The sequence below is a fragment of the Coturnix japonica genome, chromosome 7 (assembly GCF_001577835.2).
Source record: "Coturnix japonica isolate 7356 chromosome 7, Coturnix japonica 2.1, whole genome shotgun sequence".
Lineage (NCBI taxonomy): Eukaryota > Metazoa > Chordata > Aves > Galliformes > Phasianidae > Coturnix > Coturnix japonica.
This window is the reverse complement of record NC_029522.1, coordinates 2,258,531-2,276,102: the sequence shown is the minus strand read 5'-3', so window position 1 is coordinate 2,276,102 and position 17,572 is coordinate 2,258,531. Positions and strand designations below refer to the sequence as shown.

The 17,572-nt window shown below is 44.5% G+C and overlaps 2 protein-coding genes across 19 annotated transcripts in view; one reads left to right on the top strand and one right to left on the bottom strand.

Annotated features, from left to right (window-relative positions):
* The window catches only part of PCNT (pericentrin), an 83,577-nt gene extending 81,727 nt beyond the window's left edge, over positions 1-1,850 (bottom strand). For 9 of the 14 annotated variants that reach the window (XM_015867729.2, XM_015867730.2, XM_015867737.2 and 6 more), the window contains exon 1: positions 1,698-1,850. In XM_015867729.2, coding sequence (XP_015723215.1) covers positions 1,698-1,742 — 45 coding nt within the window. In that variant the 5' untranslated portion in view covers positions 1,743-1,850. Of the gene's footprint in view, positions 1-1,312; positions 1,331-1,697 lie in introns of those variants that run through there. The other 5 variants (XM_015867740.2, XM_032445872.1, XM_032445873.1 and 2 more) reach the window with 3 other exon arrangements.
* Positions 1,851-2,170: 320 nt separating this feature from the next.
* C7H21orf58 (chromosome 7 C21orf58 homolog) lies at positions 2,171-15,550 on the top strand. 5 transcript variants are annotated; one of them, XR_004307872.1, is made up of 8 exons: positions 2,171-2,879; positions 8,366-8,423; positions 8,893-8,960; positions 9,649-9,792; positions 9,866-9,980; positions 11,331-11,470; positions 14,194-14,302; positions 15,218-15,550. XR_004307872.1 is itself a non-coding variant. In XM_015867809.2 (8 exons), exons 1-8 carry the CDS (start codon positions 2,619-2,621, stop codon positions 15,231-15,233), a joined length of 999 nt encoding a protein of 332 aa, XP_015723295.1. In that variant the 5' UTR covers positions 2,172-2,618; the 3' UTR covers positions 15,234-15,550. The 5 variants fall into 5 exon arrangements, 4 of the variants coding, with proteins under 4 accessions (XP_015723295.1, XP_032301582.1, XP_032301584.1 ...); XM_015867809.2 differs by having other exon boundaries at positions 2,172-2,879; positions 14,106-14,302; XM_032445691.1 differs by lacking the exon at positions 2,171-2,879 and adding an exon at positions 4,259-7,104 and having other exon boundaries at positions 14,106-14,302.
* Positions 15,551-17,572: the final 2,022 nt, after the last annotated feature.

Sequence of the window (17,572 nt, the reverse complement as noted above, 5' to 3'; positions counted from 1 at the left end):
CCTGAGGAAGAACAGGAGTTCCACAAAGCTCTCATTTTCAAGAAGCCATCATGTCATCTTTCCCTGACAGAGTGCTTTTCCCATCCTGTCCTTACACAGACGCAGAGCTGCTGAGCAGGAATGCACACCTGGCTGAGACCTGTGAGGAAAAGCTGTACTGCCTGCACAGTGCCAGCCTATTGCCTTCCCAGCAGTGCTCCAATTACCACCCGCACAGCCCTGGGAGGATGGTGCAGGCAAAAAGCCAATGCAGATAAAGAGGTGCACAGCCAAGCTCTGCTCCACCTCAGACTGCAGAAAGCAGATCTCCTGGCAGGTGCCTTGCAGGAAGACCTATGTCCCAGGCCTGGAGGAGGCCACAAGGATAGTGCTGGCAAAGAGGCTGCAGCTCATGAGAGGATGTGAGGTGCACATAGCTCCACAACACTATACAGCATCTGCCATCTCCTTCCAGCTACAGTCCCATTGCCATCCCAGCAGAGAAATATAGAATCAGAGAATACCCCAAGTTGGAAGGGACCCATAAAAATCATCAAGTCCAACTCCTGACTCCACGCAGAACCACCTAAAAACGAGACAGTATGTTTGAGAACACTGTCCATATGATTACTGAACAGCAGCAACCACCAGCTTGAGGAGAATGTTTCAGTGCCCACCTACCCCTCCCAGTGAAGAACCTTTGTCACAGTGTCCAGTCTGAACCCACCTTGTCGCAGCTCCGTGCCATTCCTTCAGACCCCATTGCAAGCACCAGAGGAGATCAGTGCCTGCCCCTCTGCTCCCCATCATGAGGAAGCCATTGGCCATAATGGGGTTTTCCCTTCTCTGGGAAGAACAAGCCATGAGACATCCATTTCTCACGTACTTTCTCCTCTAGAACATTCACCATCTTTGTAGCCATCATTCAGAGTCTCTCTAATAGTTTCGTATCCTTCTTTATACTGTGGCACCCCAAACTGCACACACTACTCAAGGTGAAGCCACTCTAATACAGGATAACCATTTCCCTTGATGGCTAACAGCATCATGGATGATACACTTCAGACTTCAGTTGGCCTCGCCGGCTGCCTGGGCACACTACTGACTCACACTCAACGTGCCATAGATCCAAATCTCTTTGAGAGACCTCGTGGCTGAGGGCTAGCATGTAACTATCTCATTCAGCAGTAACTTCTGAAAGCACACAGCAGCAACAGCTCAAAGAACAGCAGAAATACCGAACCACACGCCACCACAAACCGGCTTCCTGAACGACACGGTCACCAAAACAAAGCACAAGCCGGTAGCTCCCAGTTGCACATCAAGCACTGACCATACGGGCACACTCCGCAGATGGCAGGTACCAAAGGGAGCGGTGGCGACGCTCGCACCCAGAACTCTCCGTTGCCCCCAGCCGCGCGGCGGGGCCTCACCGTCCAGCCGGCCGCCCGAGGGCCTGCCCTGGCTGCAGCCCCGATGGGTCGCGGGAACGGCGCTGGAGCGGCAAAGCACGCAGCTCCCGCTCCCAGGCTGTTCTCCTGGAAACAAACCTTGAGAAACGGCAGAAACATGAGAGGAAGAAACAAAAACAACGCAAACAAACGCGGACCCGCAGGGCAGGGAGGAGAACAGCCGCTCTCCGCCAGGCTGCACCCCGCGGCCTCCGCCCGCCGCGCAGCGCGGCACAGCCCGCAGAGCAGCGACGCGCCGCTCCTCACCTTGGCTCTGCCAGCCTCCAGCTTGCGCGCCCGCGCCTCCTCCATCTCCTACAGAGCACGAACAACAGGACCCTACCGCGGTACAGGGCGCAGCCCGGCAGGCACACAACTTTCAGTCATGGCCGCCCCGCGGCTTTCGCCCCGCCCGCTTCCACTCAATTCGCCAATCGCGAGGCAGCAATTGTGGGCTTTGGCCAATCAGGTAGAAGAGGTGGAGCGGCCTGCCGGGGAAGGAAGGAAGCTCTGCGGGGATTGGCGAGAATCGCCGCGCCCGGGGAGCCCGCAGCCAATGCCGCGAGAGATGGTTGTCCCCGCCCCGCCCGCTGCCTCTCAGTAACTCCTGCGATTGACGGCAGCGCCCTCCGCTTCGACCCGCCCCACTCCAGCGGCCGCCAATGAAAGACGCCGCCTGCCGCGGCGCGCGGCTCGTTTCAAACGGGAAGCTCCGCCAATGGGGACGGCGGGGTGGCGCCCGGGAAAGCAGCCCGCCACTCGGCGCCGTGCTGTGGGCTGCGCGGCCTCGCGTCACGGCCGCTCTTCGGGCTCTTCTTCGCTGTTCTACAGCTCGGCTGTACAGCTCGGCACTGCCTGCCTTTGTTGCGGGAGGAGCAGCTGGGGGGAACTTGCCTGCTAACGGTAGGAGTGTAGTAAACAATACGTAAGAAAACGAGGGAGAAATAAGGTGCTCTGTACAACTTCACATTCATCTGCCATACTGGGAGCCTCTCCATCTCTTCAACTCACTGGACCACAACTGAAGGGCAACATAACAAGACACGGTTTTTAAAAGTGATTTCTCACCATATCTTAGTTCAGAGGTAACCTGTTGTAAAACACTGGCTTTTCCTTTCCAAGAAGCCTAAAAATGAAAATGTGTGTGGAAAGAAGCACAAGAAAGAAACACGTTCTAAGAACCAAAGGATGTTCTGTCTCAAAAAGAACCTTACTGACAGCCTAGTCCTGACCTGCCATGACTGGTTGTCCCCATCATCCTCCATCTTATTTATAAGCTTTCCCCAAGTACTGGAAGTCCTCAATGAGGTCTCCCCTCTGGCTGAACAAACCCAGATCCCTCAACCTTTCTTCATAGAGGTGCTCCAACCCTCTTATAATCTCTGTGGCTGCTCCAACAGCTCTGTGTCCTTCTCATGCTGGGGTCACGAGCTGGAGGCTGTCCTGCAGGTAAGGAATAAAGCATTGGTCCAATATGTTATATCCAAGTAAATATTTCAGCATGAAACAAAATAAATGGGGGAAAAAAAGAAAAAAGTAGACCAGTCAACTATACAGGGATATTGGACCAGAAAGTGACAGGAGATAAGCTCCTGAGACAGCACTTGGTCGCCTCCTGCCCTATTAACCCTTGGCTGTTTTCCTCCAGGAGCACTTCCAGGTGCTATGCAGTGGCCGTGCACTAAGCCAGGAAGCTTAGTTCCTTCCCAGTCAACCCTAGAAAAAGAGCAAATTTGTACTGTGAAATTTCTCAGTGCAAAAGCTTGAGTAGTTGACATGTTTTGAGAAGTAAAAGGAAATTGGAAAGCTTGGAACAAAGAATCTTAAAAGATAATGTTATAGTGTTTATCCTGGCAATTGAGCCAAATTAGATACATTACTTGAATGGATTTGCTTTAAAATAAATTACTACTTTTACTTATTATTGATAAAACCTGATTTAAATAACTAATAGTAACTAAATAACTCATGTTTGTTTGGGTTGAATGCCTTTTGGCTTACTGATATTTATTTGAATAACTAATTTGTGTTGTATTTCCTTCTATTTCTGCATGTTACAATTTCACCATTTCTAGTGCTAGTCTAACTACATTGCCTCCAGAACAGCAGTGCTTAAGAAAACCTCTCTTGGTTAGGGTTTCAGCTGTCCAGTAGTCTGCCACCACTGGACTTAGAGCACAGAATTCAGGTTTTGTGCTGTTGGATTAGCTTTGCCACACAAAGGATCATCGTGATAGAAGGATAAAGGGAAAATGCTCATTGTTGTTGAAGGTTCACAGCAAACTCCATAGAGGAACAATCTCCAGAGGAAGAGATGCTGCCTTAGTGGCAGTCAGCCCTTAAATGAGACCTGGGAAAGATGGAGCCAAGCTCCACCCCTTCTGGTAGCAGAGCTGAATTACCTTCACCTGTGCTCCCACAGCTGACTCATTGCTTGCTTCAGGTGGTTAATCAGAGATTCAGGTTGTGATCAACAGTTTCCCATACACCAGGTATGTCTGTTTGTTTCCTTTTCTAACATGTTTTAGAAAATAGTAATTAATATTGAGGCATAAAGTATCAAAGTCAATAAAAGACATCATAGAAGTGTAGTACTGGTTCAGAGCTCACCATTCTGTAACTGAAGAAGGATCTGATCCACCTGCAGTGTTCATCACGACTTCTTATGTGAATTGTTTATAAACATATTCTGTGAGAGCCCTTACTTACATAGCAGCTCCATCACTTATCATAAAATTAAGTTTTGTTTTTTTTTTGTTTTTTTTTTCTGTTTTCAACTGGTTTTCATTTTTATCATTAAGTCAAATGTTTCTTGCTCAGACTTTTCAGGCAATAAAATAAATCAATCGTGTCCTTAATATTCTTTCATTTATATTGCTAATTGGCTCTATCTCAACATTTAATCAATAAATTAAACAATGCCCGTTCTTCAAAGTCTTTCTCAGACCTTGTATTTTGTAAATCTACCATTCCTTCCATTTTTTCCCCTGGACTTCCTTTCCCTCTTATGCTGCCATGTCTAAAATTAGACACAGTGACTTCAAACTATGACTTCAGCACTGCTAAATAGAGCAGAATAATTACCTCCTGTGAGGTGCACATAATACCCCTGTTAATATTTTTCAGAATCAAATTTTTCTGGCTTTGCTTTTTTTGGATTTTCATGTTCATTTATGATCCCTGGTTCGTGATGCACAGTAACTACAGAAGCACCTTTTGTACAAGACCCTTGTGACTGGCATGCTGCTGGCAAGTTGGAAGATGTCCCTGTAGTAGGGATCCCACTATGATCAGAGCATCCATAGGTTCTGGAAAGCATTTTTTAGCTAATATTAGATTTTCTCTGGGACCTTGTCACATCAAGCAAAGGTTTCTCTTTCTGTCCTCTAACAGTCATCCCAGTTACTTAACACTCCTAATATATTTTTAATTAAATACTTCAGTGGGGCTGTTTTTGTCAACCTTTCTTGTAACCCTCTATTCCTATTACGATGAAGAGTTTAGAAACTTAACTTCTAGGGGATACTTTAAGAAACAACTAATGGTAAAACATCAGCTCAGGATTCTTCCGTGGTTAGAGAACTGGTGTAAAGCCCCAGCTGGTCAGGAAGCAACAGTTACTGTAGCATCAGCGATGACTAATAGCAGGCTTGTTGCTACTGTGGTTGTCTGGGGACACCAACACAGATCTTACTTCGCTACATCACCACCTGAATACTGCAGGCAACTCTGGTCACCGGGTCACAGAAGAAATGACGAGATAGGAAAGTACAAAGAGAACTTGCTAGGAAAAACATGAGGCATACAAGCAGCCAGACAACCTAAATCTGATTGAAGACGCAGCACCTTCTGTGAGTGGCTGACAATGAAGTTCAAGAGATGGATGTAAGAATCATCCTTGTAGGCACTACTGTTACACCCTCTCATCCTCCTTCTCTTGACTCGTGAAATCAATGAACAAGGAAAATCTGCTATTTGAGGAAGAAGTGAATGGATTCTCTAGCTTAGAGAAGTAACATCTGAACAGGCATGTGAGGGCAAGCCACAAACTGTGTGCATAAAGTGCATGGAGTGCTGTAATAAACTATATTGTATAACAAAATGTTTTGGAAATCTGGATTCAAAACAATCTAAATGCAAACCTTTTCATTGTTTCTTTATTTGCCTAGGTAAACCTGCACAACAAGGCCCATGCTAAAGTTAAGTTACTTAGGCAGCTCCTTATCAAAGGTTGTTACAGATGCCAAGAGGATAAAGGGATCAAAAACATGAATTAAAGTACCAAAAACATCCATAGGGTTTTTTTCTATAAGCCACAGACTGCTGGCAGGTGATGAAGTTTTCTGTTCTGCCTCACTGCTCATAGCTGCACAAGTGAGCCAAAGTAAGCTGAGCCCCAGGTCTGGCAGGGTGCAGCTATTTTTGGGACCCCCATGTCGCAGTTGCTATAAGCTCTCCAGTGTCTATCAGCCTGTGTATTTTTAAGGACAGATTGCACACACATGCTGTGTGGGTCACAGCTGGAGGGGGTGATCTCTGCTGCTCCCACGTAGAAGGCAGAACTGTCTGTCTGCCCCCTCAGCTGCCTGCAGGGGTTCAGCTGTGGCTTTGCCATGGCCTTTGGATAAGGAAGGGGTTGTAACTTTGCTTTCCTAGAAGCAGAGCAGAGTGTCTGTAATTTGGTTTCTTTCTCATGCCTTAGCATTGGTTTTATTGCTGTCCGTGATAAATGTTGCTTTGCTTTTCATGCTGGAAGGAGAAGGACAGCAGAGGTTGATCAGGAGATGGTAATCAGAAGGACGTCAGAACACAACCTCTTTGCTGTTTTACTCATCCTATGATCAGTTCCAGCTACTCTCCTTAACTCTCTTTTTAAAATTTCAAATTACTATCTGATCATGATAATCCATATGAAGGACCCATCAAAAGTGGATGGACACTTCATAGTCCTATAGGTATTATTAACATGTATCAATCAGTCAGATCATAATCTGACCTTTGGCATTGGGTTTATGTTAAATATGTATGTACACAAAGGTTTTGTCATTTTTCCCCCCCATCTCCTCATGTGCTGGGCATTTGTTTCACAGAGGGTAAGCAAGCACCTGCACCTGGAGATTAAATTGTTTATGCTGTGGATTGGCATTACAATCTTAGCAACCAAAGTACAGGAACTAATCTGAAAGGTATGTAGAAGACCACAATAACAAAACAGAGGCTTAGAGACACTGCCAGAGAGAGGCTAGCAACCATTAAGAACAGGCAAATACTCAAACTGATTTACTCTTACGTGGCCAACACAACCTGCAGCACAAAAAACTGAGAGAGATGGCAAAAAGATCTGTGTCTGTGTTATGGTGGCTGACATCTATACTAATTTTTACCTGACACTGAAATTGAAGCATTTATTTTCTTCTCTCATTTCTCCCAATCTTGGTCGAGTTTTATTTTTGGTGAGCTTTTTTTTGTTGTTGTTTGGTTTTTGTTTTTCTAACAAAATTCTTCTATTAAAATTGTGGAGTGGAAGAAGGGAGAACTGAGAACATAACTGCATTTGCTTAGCTTAGCTATTTAATATGCTCTTGCCTGCCTGCTCTTTCGGAAGACTACTACAATGACAGATCCTTCAATGGTGGATCGTGTGGCCCAGCTAAAATTCAAACTCCTAGAAAAGGTAAGTTAATAATTCTGCAGTGGTTACCTTTGCTCTGCTTTTTTCTAGAGGCATTTGGGTATAAACTCTGTGTCCTAGTCATATTTCTATTGAGTAACAAAATGGACCTGCAGCCAGCTGAGAACCTTGTTCACTATGCAAGCTGAGACAGAGCAAGACACATCTGAAGAAATATGATTGTTTAAGTGTACAATTGAAATTTAAAATACAGCTCTCCAAAGTGGAGTATTTTGTCTTAGATCTGGCAATAGTTTGAGGACAAAACTTTTACCAGTATGGAACCAGGTAGAACTCAGAATCCAAAAGTGTTCTTGTGCTTAGGAAAAGCTCTTCAATTCTGAGATCGGGGGGGGGGGGGGCACAAAGTCCAGCTGGTCCTTGGAGATCAAAAAGTTAAACATGACAGTGTGACTGTTTGTGAAAGAGACTGGCTCAAGCAGAGCAGATCCAGAGAGGGTGGCTGGGTTCAACCAAATGTCCAGACCCATCAAGAAAGCTTATTGCATTAAGGAAGGCCTAAAGCTAAGATGGAAGATGTCTGCAAGTTGGAATCAGAGTTCCTGGGATCCATGGCCCATCATAGGCTTGGCATGAACTGGAGACCAGTATTTATTCAGTATAGCTGTATGGGAAATCACAGCTTGAACCTCTGATTAATCAGCTGAGGCAAGTGTTGGGCCAGCTGCGGGAGCACAGGTGAGAGTAATCTAGCTGTGCTCCCAGAAGGGGTGGACCTCGACTGCACCTCTTCTGAGACCTCACCTCATTTAAAGGCTGACCACCACTAAGGCAGAATCTCTTGGAGACTGCTCCCCAGTTGAGACTGCCTCAGCTTTCTGGTCAAGGCACCAACATTGGTGAGTTTTCCTTTGCTAATAATCTTTGACTATCTTCCATCATCTTTGTTAACATCTTTATATTAGGCACCCTTACAATAGCTCAGACAGTAACTGAAAATCTAGAGCTGAGATTATAAGAACACCCCAGATGTAGGCAGGGGATACAGATGGAGGTCTCAGATGAGGCTGATCAGAGCCATTTAAGACTATTAGTGCACTGAATATCCAAAACTCTGGAATCAAGTTCTCCATATGTTCTATCTCTCTACCCTACAAAATAACACCATTGTGTTTTATGTGGTTTAGTAGTACTGTCCCTCATTTCCACTTGTGATTTATTTTCGTTATCCTGAAACTATTTGAATTGTTGTGAGCTTTTCTGCCCAACTCACGATAGGTTTTCTTTGTCTTTCTCCCATCAGAGACTAGAAAATGAACAGAAGAACCTAGAGAAGATAGAGGCACCTCTCCCTACAGCAAGTAAGAGAGAAGCATTTGTTCTGGTTATGGGCTTGAAATGGAAAGGGCCTAGTGATGCTTTCAGTTATGAGTTCTCTGATAAATCACGCTGGGTTTATTTAGAACCGCTGGCTTTAAGTGCTTAGAGGCCAGGAGTTTTGGTACTTGGAATTTGCTCTGCCTCAGCCTCTGTGAAAGGGATACTTTCTGAAGGATGGGAAGAATGATCCAAACTGAAGTCAGTGCTGTCTTTGCTTGACCCAGGTATCTAAATCTGCATGCAGAACTGGGGATCAGAAGCTGCAAACACAAGTTCTAGTGAAGCATGAACAGCAATGATAATCTGTATATGAATCTCAGTCCTAACCAAGCTGGTAAATCTTAGAGGAATCTCCTAAAATATCTTCCAGAATTAATCTCATAATGTAGGTGTTATGGCAATCTTATCCTTACAATCCTTCAAAAATATAATGGTCTTTTCCTCCTTTAGACAACAGAAGTGAGGATATGCTTCAAAGTGCTTTGAAGAGAAGGAAAAATCTCCTGCAGGAGCTTAGGGTAAGAGCAGTACTTGTTGTCAAGTGTGACTGTGCAAGGTGTGTGGTTTAACATGATGAGCACAAGTGTAGAATTTGAAGGATAAAATCTCTTGTTACATTAAACAAGCAATGTGAATGCACTGAGCCTTTTTTTCCTGAGGAGCCTGGTTCAGTGGAGAGATGGGTAGAGGCTGGTGGGAAGCTGAACAGGACTTCCTCCACATTAGCACACAAAATTTGCACCCACCTCAGTCACCTGGTGTGTTGATTCTGTTTGTTGTAAGCTGCTATATCATAAACTCTCTGGGTTAGTTCCAGAATGCAACCAGAGGGCTCTGTAATGTTGCCAAAATAGGGGCAACTATTACTCAAACATCATATGGAGGGAGGATCGAGTGTTAATGAAATGTTTTCCCAGACTTCCAGCAGTTTGTTCTTCACTTCTTTTTACTCCCACTTGTACTGAAAATACCCTCAAGATATGCAGGAAGAAACTCTTTTCACTTGTTCTAACTCTGACATCTTTGCGCAGCACTCATTTGTGGTCTGCCTGTTACACAGCAGTTTCTGCAGGAGTGTTGCAGGTGAGGAAAGCTGTGCTCTGCTGCAGACTCCCAGAGGCTCAGCCTATATAATACGATGAATGTAACAACACTGCCAGCCTTTCTGCGACCAGATTTTCTTCAAAGAATTACCTGATTTTGCAGGAGCAGCACCTTCTGGAAGAGCTGTCCCAGCCTTCTGCACCAGCCAGGGCACAGTATAGGAACTACAGTGCTGGTCCCCCACACATCTACCAAATACCTTTTCCAGCACCTCAAGCTGAAACACCAAGGATTATCCAGCAGGCGGTAAGGGTTGATGCTCCTAGGAAATTCTGGCTGAAACCTGCACTGACTTATCCATTTTTCCTGTCTTATCCAGATGCCTCCTCAGCCTGCCACTATCATCCAGCAGCTCCCACAGCCTCCCCCACTGATTGCACAGATCCCCACTGTCCAGCCTTTTGCACATCCTCGCTCTGGAAGCATTAAAGAAGGTACCATTCACTAGGTCTAGCTGTCAGGTCCCAGTACCAGGAACATGCAGAAAAGGTGCCGCTGCAAGGGGAAGAGGTCGGTGACAAAGCATCTAAGTCAGTGATGGGCTCTGTTACTACTGGACTGCTGTTGGGGCTGTGGCAATTCAACTCTACAAAAATAAGAGATCAGTTCTCAGAAGCTTTTGGACAAACTCTTCTTGCTAAAACAAAAGAAATGGGGCTATAAACTCAGCAAAGCAAAGTTGAGCTGTCAGAAAAGTTGAGGGAATTAAAAGCTGCTCAATCCAAGGCAGTGAGTAACGTTTCCAAGGTAAAACTCATGCAAATGGATGATTCTAAAAATTCATGAGCAGACTTTTAAGATACATTTTTTAATTATTTTTGCCCCATCTTAACCTGCTGTTCAGTTTCCTCAGAGCAGTATAGACTTTTAGATGTTGTGTTTGGAAAAAAGTTAGAACAGCTGGAAGCATTGTTTCAAGTACAGTGTAGTACAGTGCCAATAACAGGAGGGTTGTTTTTTTTTTTCCCCAAACATGGATGATACTGTGAAATGATACTTGAACAAAAATATGGGATGACTTCCCTGGCTCACCCCTCAGTCAAAGGCTTTGTTATATAACAAAGGAATGTACAGTTACTGAATTGCTATGTTTCTTGACTGATTTCTCAGCTTAAGTGGCTGGATTTATTCAAGTAGTTTATTTTTGTAAATGAACTAGGCAAACTCATCCATGACTTCTCTGAAGCTGATACATTTAAAATGTCTTTGGTATGATCAGTTACAAAGAGTTGCTTTGCTCTTCTTCCTCTCCTCCCCTTCCACTTAAAATACAAAGGGTGCATACAGTGGAATGAATTATGATCCAGAGACATGCTAAGTGGATGTGATGCATGTGCAGTGGACACTCAAGGTGGCACTGCAGTATTACATAGAGCTGAGTCAACATCCAGTGTGGCCACCAATTATCTTGAACCAAAGCTGTGGAAAGTGACACATTACTCCAGTCCTTGCTGGAGCAAGTGAAAGCTCCAGTGCACAGCTTTTCTCCAGCATGTGAATGTATCTACAGTGATGGGCTTGCAATGGAACTAATGAAGGATGCTCAACAGCAGCTTGCTTGTGATGGGTGGGGGAACAGGCGACCTGATATGGATGGTCTTATTCATAGGCATTAATTTTATACTGTCTGGGCATCTAATATTGCCCAAGTGTAATTTTCAGCCATCTTCTCAGTTGCATCCATGAGTTTGCATTCTGGAGGGCAGTTCCTACTGAGATACCTCTGCTGCTTGTCTGTTGCTGATAAAGCTCTTACTTTCTTCCTTTGGATGACTTCCTCCTAGATATGGTGGAGATGATGCTGATGCAGAATGCACAGATGCATCAAATCATCATGCAGAACATGATGCTGAAGTCTCTCCCACCAGTGGCATTTGCACAGCCTGCCAGACCCGGCTGTCCTCCGCTTCAGCATACACAGCAGGTAGTGTTACTGTGTCCAAAGAGCGTCATCCTCCCTCACATAGAGCAATAGATGTCCTGGAGCGTGTGAGGACTAGACAAAAGTAGTGCTGCTGCCCAGGGTTTCCTGCTGGTTGCACATCGGTCCCCACATGTTGCTAAACAGGACTATAACAGAAAATGTTTCACACAATAGTGCAAACTGGTTTCAGTCCAGCTCTGGAATATATGTACTAACAGACATGGAAGAGGTGTACACTGAGCATCTGCTGCTGCATTTGGGAGCCTAACTTCTGTTGGCTATTGCTGAAACATGTGGTACAGCATCTGTATTGGTGTCCCCAGGTGTCTTCAAAGGCCCAGTAATTCACCTCTAGTCAGCATATAGTAGTATGTCTCAGTTTCTGCCCGCTCACTAAGGCAATGGGAATACTTCTACAGATCCTGAAACTAGTGAAATTTGACCTGGTGGTTCAAAACCAGCTAGAGCTGAAGCTCAGAACTTTGTGGTCATACTTGATTGGTTCTAGCTAATGTCTCCGTGTAAATCAGGCATGTCCAACCTGTGGAGCAGTCTGGGCATGCACTCATTGCTTAGCAACAACTGAACTGTCAGTATGCTGCTGACATGGTGTTGACAGAAACCAGGATGTGGGGAGGGCAGTGCTGTGCAGTGCTGACTCAAGTGATGGCAAATAATTGTATGTGTTTTGATACACTGGCTAAACGCAGGGCTTGGAACTATGAAGGGTATGAAGCTTTCCATTTTGATAAACTAATCAGTGGATAGGCTTCAAAAGAATTGCAAAACCCATCAATTTATGTTTGGAACTCCATTTTCAGTCAGTCTAAATACATTACCCTGAAATTTTTGAATGGAATGTGTAGAGCTGCAATCAGACATTCAACTGGAAAATCTGATCACGTCTTTATCAAACTTTCATAATCTCTATCTTACCAGAGAAACATCCTTTGCTTCACAATCACAGCTTGTTTATGTCATGACTTTTTGGCAGTGCACATGATTATTGTCAAGGATGAAGTACAGGAAGAGTAAAATTTCATCAAAAATCTCTGATAAGCACCTTGAGAACTCACTAAGAATTGCAGTAATTTCCATTGCACTGGAGTGATGCATTAGTTTCACAAAAACAAGGTCAAATATCCCGCTACTTTTAAGTTTTTGTTGCTAATATCTTAAGAAAAATATTAAAAATTAAACTAGTTTGTTACTTATATGTTAACAATATTGTACGTATTACAAGGGCTGCTCTGGAAGTAATGCCTCCTGTTTTATTATGTTGGCCTATGATGTCAGAGGTGAATGTTGGTAGTATGGAAGTAGAGGCTGAGCCTTCCACCGGGATCCTGTTACATGTTGTTGCTGTGTGACAGATAGAAGCAGAGTGGCGCTCTGACATGGAAGTATATCTGGCATTAAATTCCTCTATGTGGAAAAAATAGCACCCACTGATGTTCATCAGCACTTGCTGAATGTTTATGGAAATCAGACACTGGGTGTGAGCACAATGAGGTGGTGGGTAGTATGCTTCAGCAGCAGCAATAGTAGGTCACCTCTGCAGGTACAGATTTCTATGAGCACAGCATGCAGGCTTTTGTTCATCACTGGAGAAAACACATAGCTAATGGTGGTGACTATATTGAAGAAGTGTTTTATAGCTGAGGATTTGTCTTATCAAAGAGTGCTATTGTGTTTTTTGTATCTGTTGTAGTTTCTGTGGAAATAAATAGAAGACATTATTTTTAGAGCAACGGCCCAAGACAATTCCTGTTCACTCAATGCAGCCCAAGCAAGCCAAATGGTTGTATGCCCATGCTATGAATCAATGACTAGCAAGGTCTGGAAGGACAGGTTTTGTAGATATCTTTATTTAGGTCCTTCTAGGTTTTTTTCCAAAATGAAGCTAGTACTTAACAAAAGGTAGGTAATTTTGAACGTATCCTTAGGTGCGCAGTTCCTTAGATGTATTTCTAATCTCTACTCTGAAGCATTTACTATCAAAGCAGCAAGGATTGTTAGTCTTTAGGGACTGGGGATATCTCCTGTCGTGAGAAGTCTTTTTTGGCTCCTCCATTTCCAAGCTGACCATGACTCTTCCCCATGCTGTAAGAGAGATTTCTGTTCTTCTTGGAAATCGAGGTAGTGAGATATTAAGAAAGTAACTCCCATACTTCTGCAGTAGTTGCCCAGCTCACTCACACCTTTCCTACCTGCTATATGCAAGGGCAGTAAATAGCTTAAAAGCCCATGTGGCCCACATTAAACTGTGGGGTGAGAAACACAATCTTCCATAACCTGTCCCTGTGACCTGTGCACTGGGAGCTGACAGCTTTTGCACCTGTTGAGACCAAATGTCTGCCTGAGATGGAAAGCCTCTGGCAGCAGCTGCTTGCTCTCATGTTTCAGGGTACTGACATCTTGGGAGCCAGCATCATCACAGCCAGCATGCAAGTGATAGATTTGCTATGGAAATGGAAGACAGCTTTGGCATTTCCTCAGAAGTGTCAGAGCTGTGCTGAGCATCGCTTCAAGTGAAAGGGTCCAAAGGAAGGCAGCAGAGGGACAGAGCTTGTCCCTGTGGTGTCCCCACCTCCCTCCTAGGGCTACCAAAACCCCTTTGCTTATCTCCATCAAGGACCTGCAGATCTCTGCTCCTGTGGCTGTGAAAGCAGATCGTCCCTGGCAGTCTACAGTGCATCACCACCACCACTACTCTCCCCCAGGGCTGCCCCTCCATGCCGTGCCTGCTGGGCTCCTGATGCCAGGTGAGGGACTGCCATCTGCATCCTCATCCCAGCGTTGGACCAGTAGCGTGCTCCCAGCTATGCAGATGTAAGTTGTTGGATTGCTGTGGTATGCACTGTTCGGCCTGCTGAGTAGGGACTGGCTTTGCATTCAGGCTGACATTGCCCATGGGATTTCTATTCTTACAACATGGCTGAGATTCTCAAGTGGAGGTGAGTAGATTGCTCCTCCCAAGGCTCACTTGCCTGAGCCTTCCCTGCACCTGGAATCTTGTCCTAGGCTATTTTCTGATGCAGGTAGATAATACCAGGGCCTGGTGCTTGAATGAGTTGAGCAGACCCACTGCTCAGTGAGCCAGCCTGCTTATGCCAAAGTGTAGTGGTTTAACTAGATCTGAGCAGAGAGCACAGTGGTCTTGCTAAGTATGTTGTGAGAAGACAGCAAAGAAGAAGGCATGGGAGCAGTAGTGTTGGGCAGTTCTCACATGCTGAAGCTGGGACTTCCTTCAAAGGCACCATGTTGGAGCATGACTGGGTGGCTGGGGACTTTGGTGCAGGGAATCAATTCTATTATGTCTGTGCTAGATCTCTTCCAAAGGCCTCATGAGCAGAAGGAAGGGGTAGAAACACATCCTCTGGCATGAGGAACCTACTGCCATGGGTATCTATATGGCCCTCTTTATTATGGGATTTGAATTCCTGAAAAGATTCCTTACTTAATGGAATTACAGGGGTTATGCATTTCCACTCCTTTCTCTTTAACATGCTTTTGTAACCTCTACTGGTAAAGACCTCTTGGCTACTTCTAGTATCAGTGCAATGAACTGTTGCTTAGCTGTTTGCAGAAATCAGTAAAATCATCTTGTCACAGCTCTTAAGCTGCCTTCTCCCTCTTCAGCATGAATTATAAGATCCTACACATCTTTATTGTTTTTATGAAGCTGCAACAAGCACGTGCTGTTGGCTGTTACCAAATGCAACAAGGTTATTTTTCTTATTGCAGGTGGCCCACATACTGACAGCATATGTTCTTCTGAAGGTGGACAATTGCATCGCTGAGTTCAACCTGTATTTGAGCTGTTCCTAAATAATCTAACTGACAGTCTGTGCATCTGCAAATTAGCCGTACAATAAATATGAATGCAGAAAGACTAGAGATCCACAGAACAAATGTACCACATGCCAATGCAGTTGTTTCCTCTCATCTTCCAAGCCCACAGCAACAGCAGCACCACTCTTTTGCCCTCTTTCCAAAGAACCAGTACATCTTGTCCCAAAGAGCCTCACAGCAACTCCAGGGCATGAAATAAACATAACACTAGTACTGTCTAAATTATTGCAAGTGAGTGTGGCTCACCTTCAGGACTGAGTCCCCTTCATGTGTAATTTGGATAAATACTCCTTTACGGCCCTCATGGGGAGGGTAGAGCAGACTAACACATTTATGAATGAAGTTCAATTGCCAAAACTCATCAGCCCAAGTGTTCCTCTTGTACTGGACTTACATGGCAAGGTTTTGGTAGCAGAAGGGCCTCTGAGAAGAACCTGAGAGTGTGTGATTTTTTTGTAAAGAGCGGCACTCTGCCCTAATTGCTTTAGATGGGCTGACAGAGATTGTAATATTAGTCTGAGGAAAAGGAGGCTGAGGGGAGACCTTATCACCCTCTTCCAGTACCTGAAAGGTTCTTACAGTGAGAGTGGGGCAGGTCTCTTCTCACTAGTGACAAGTGACAGGACGAGGGGAAATGGCCTCAAGTTGCGCCAGGGCAAGTTTAGGTTGGATATTAGGAAGAACTTCTTCACAGAAAGGGTACTTAGGTACAGGAATAGGCTCCCCAGGGAGGTGGTTGAATCGCCATCCCTGGTTGTGTTTAAGAGCCGTTTGGATGTGGTACTCAGGGATATGATTTAGTGTAGGGTTTTTAGAGTTAGGGTACTGGTTAGGCTGCGGTTGGACTTGATGATCTTCAAGGTCTTTTCCAACCTGGGTAATTCAATGATTCTATGATTCTAAATTCGAATAAATAGTTTTCAGTAGGGAAAAGAAGAAATAAAAATGCTCCTGCAGTCATTGCACCTGATCAGTTCGGTGGAACACCGCTACTTCCACGTCTGCAGTCCATGTGTTCTGCCCCAGGAGGGCTCTCTCAGTCTCTTCTGAGCCTCGCATTCACAATTCTACGTAAGGTTTTCTTTTCAAAGAGCTGTTGAAGGGTGAGTTCAGCAGCCTGAACTTGTTTGTATTTTTGTATTTCTCAATCTTTCTCTTGCATCATCAGAGTTTCACTTTGGGAAAAGAAGAAAAAAAGATTCCCAAGGATCCTTGAATATCGGCATGATTTTATTTGTTTTGTTGTTGTTTTTTTTTTCCCTAAGGAACATAAATCACACTTTTTCCTTTTTTTTTTTTTTTTTATTTTTCCTACTAATTTTCAGTTGCTAAGCATTAAACCTCGTGCCATCCTGTTCTATTTATTTTCTTTTAGAACTCAGGTAACCCAAGTTGTAACTAAGTGATGGGTAACATCTTTCCATCAGCAGCATGATTATGTTTAATAGAGAAAGAAAAGAACATGAATTAGTAGCACCTTCTCAGTGTCTTCAGTGTTCGCCTGTTTTTAAACTGGGGTTTTCCACTGTAGGAATAAGGAGGCTGGTGATCCCAGATGCTGCCATGATTGTTGAAATATTCTTCCAAACTAAATAGAACATATTTACATATGTATAATGCAGTCTGAAGCAAGTCTGAGGAAGACAACCCAGGGGCCTAGAGTTTATTTGGAATTATTTGGCTACCCAGCACAAAACCTATTGCACTGGGCATAGATAATCCCTGACAGGTGAGGTTTAGTCCCATTTGCCAAGAATGTTTTTCAGTAAGTAAGCAGATAAGTGCGACAGAAAGGAGCTGATCTGTACCATCTTGGAAGAAAAACTTTCAACCAGTTCCTAGAGTTTCCACTGCAGCTGGGGCTCTTGGTGAGGGGTCAGTCCAGCTGTGGACACTGCTGATAAAATCCATCTTTGACAATGATTCCCAAGTCCCTCATTTTACATTCTCTGTGACTGGGGGTAAATTACCCCATCGTCCTATCATAAATGAACATGTTACAGAAGACCAGATCCAGTATTCACTCCTTAGGGTACTCCATCCATTACTGGACTGGCTCCCCAGAAAGAATCAAAGTTGCAAACCATTGCTAAGGCTGCTTGTGCAGCCCTGGCCCAGACGTCTAAGAGGCAGTTTTATAAGACCAGCTTTAGTGACATGACTGTACATCACTGTGTTATCCCCAGGAGTCCAAGAGTTAACTGGTAATGTTTCTACATAATAACTGTCACTGCTGGAAGTTAATGC

Bases quoted from the DNA above. Each gene is read 5' to 3' on its own strand.
- C7H21orf58 (XM_015867809.2), top strand. From the start codon at position 2,619: ATGTTCTGTCTCAAAAAGAACCTTACTGACAGCCTAGTCCTGACCTGC. The intron at 2,880-8,365 runs GTAAGGAATAAA...TTCTCCCATCAG, and splicing joins AGCTGGAGGCTGTCCTGCAG to AGACTAGAAAATGAACAGAA. The intron at 11,471-14,105 runs GTAGTGTTACTG...ATCTCCATCAAG, and splicing joins CGCTTCAGCATACACAGCAG to GACCTGCAGATCTCTGCTCC.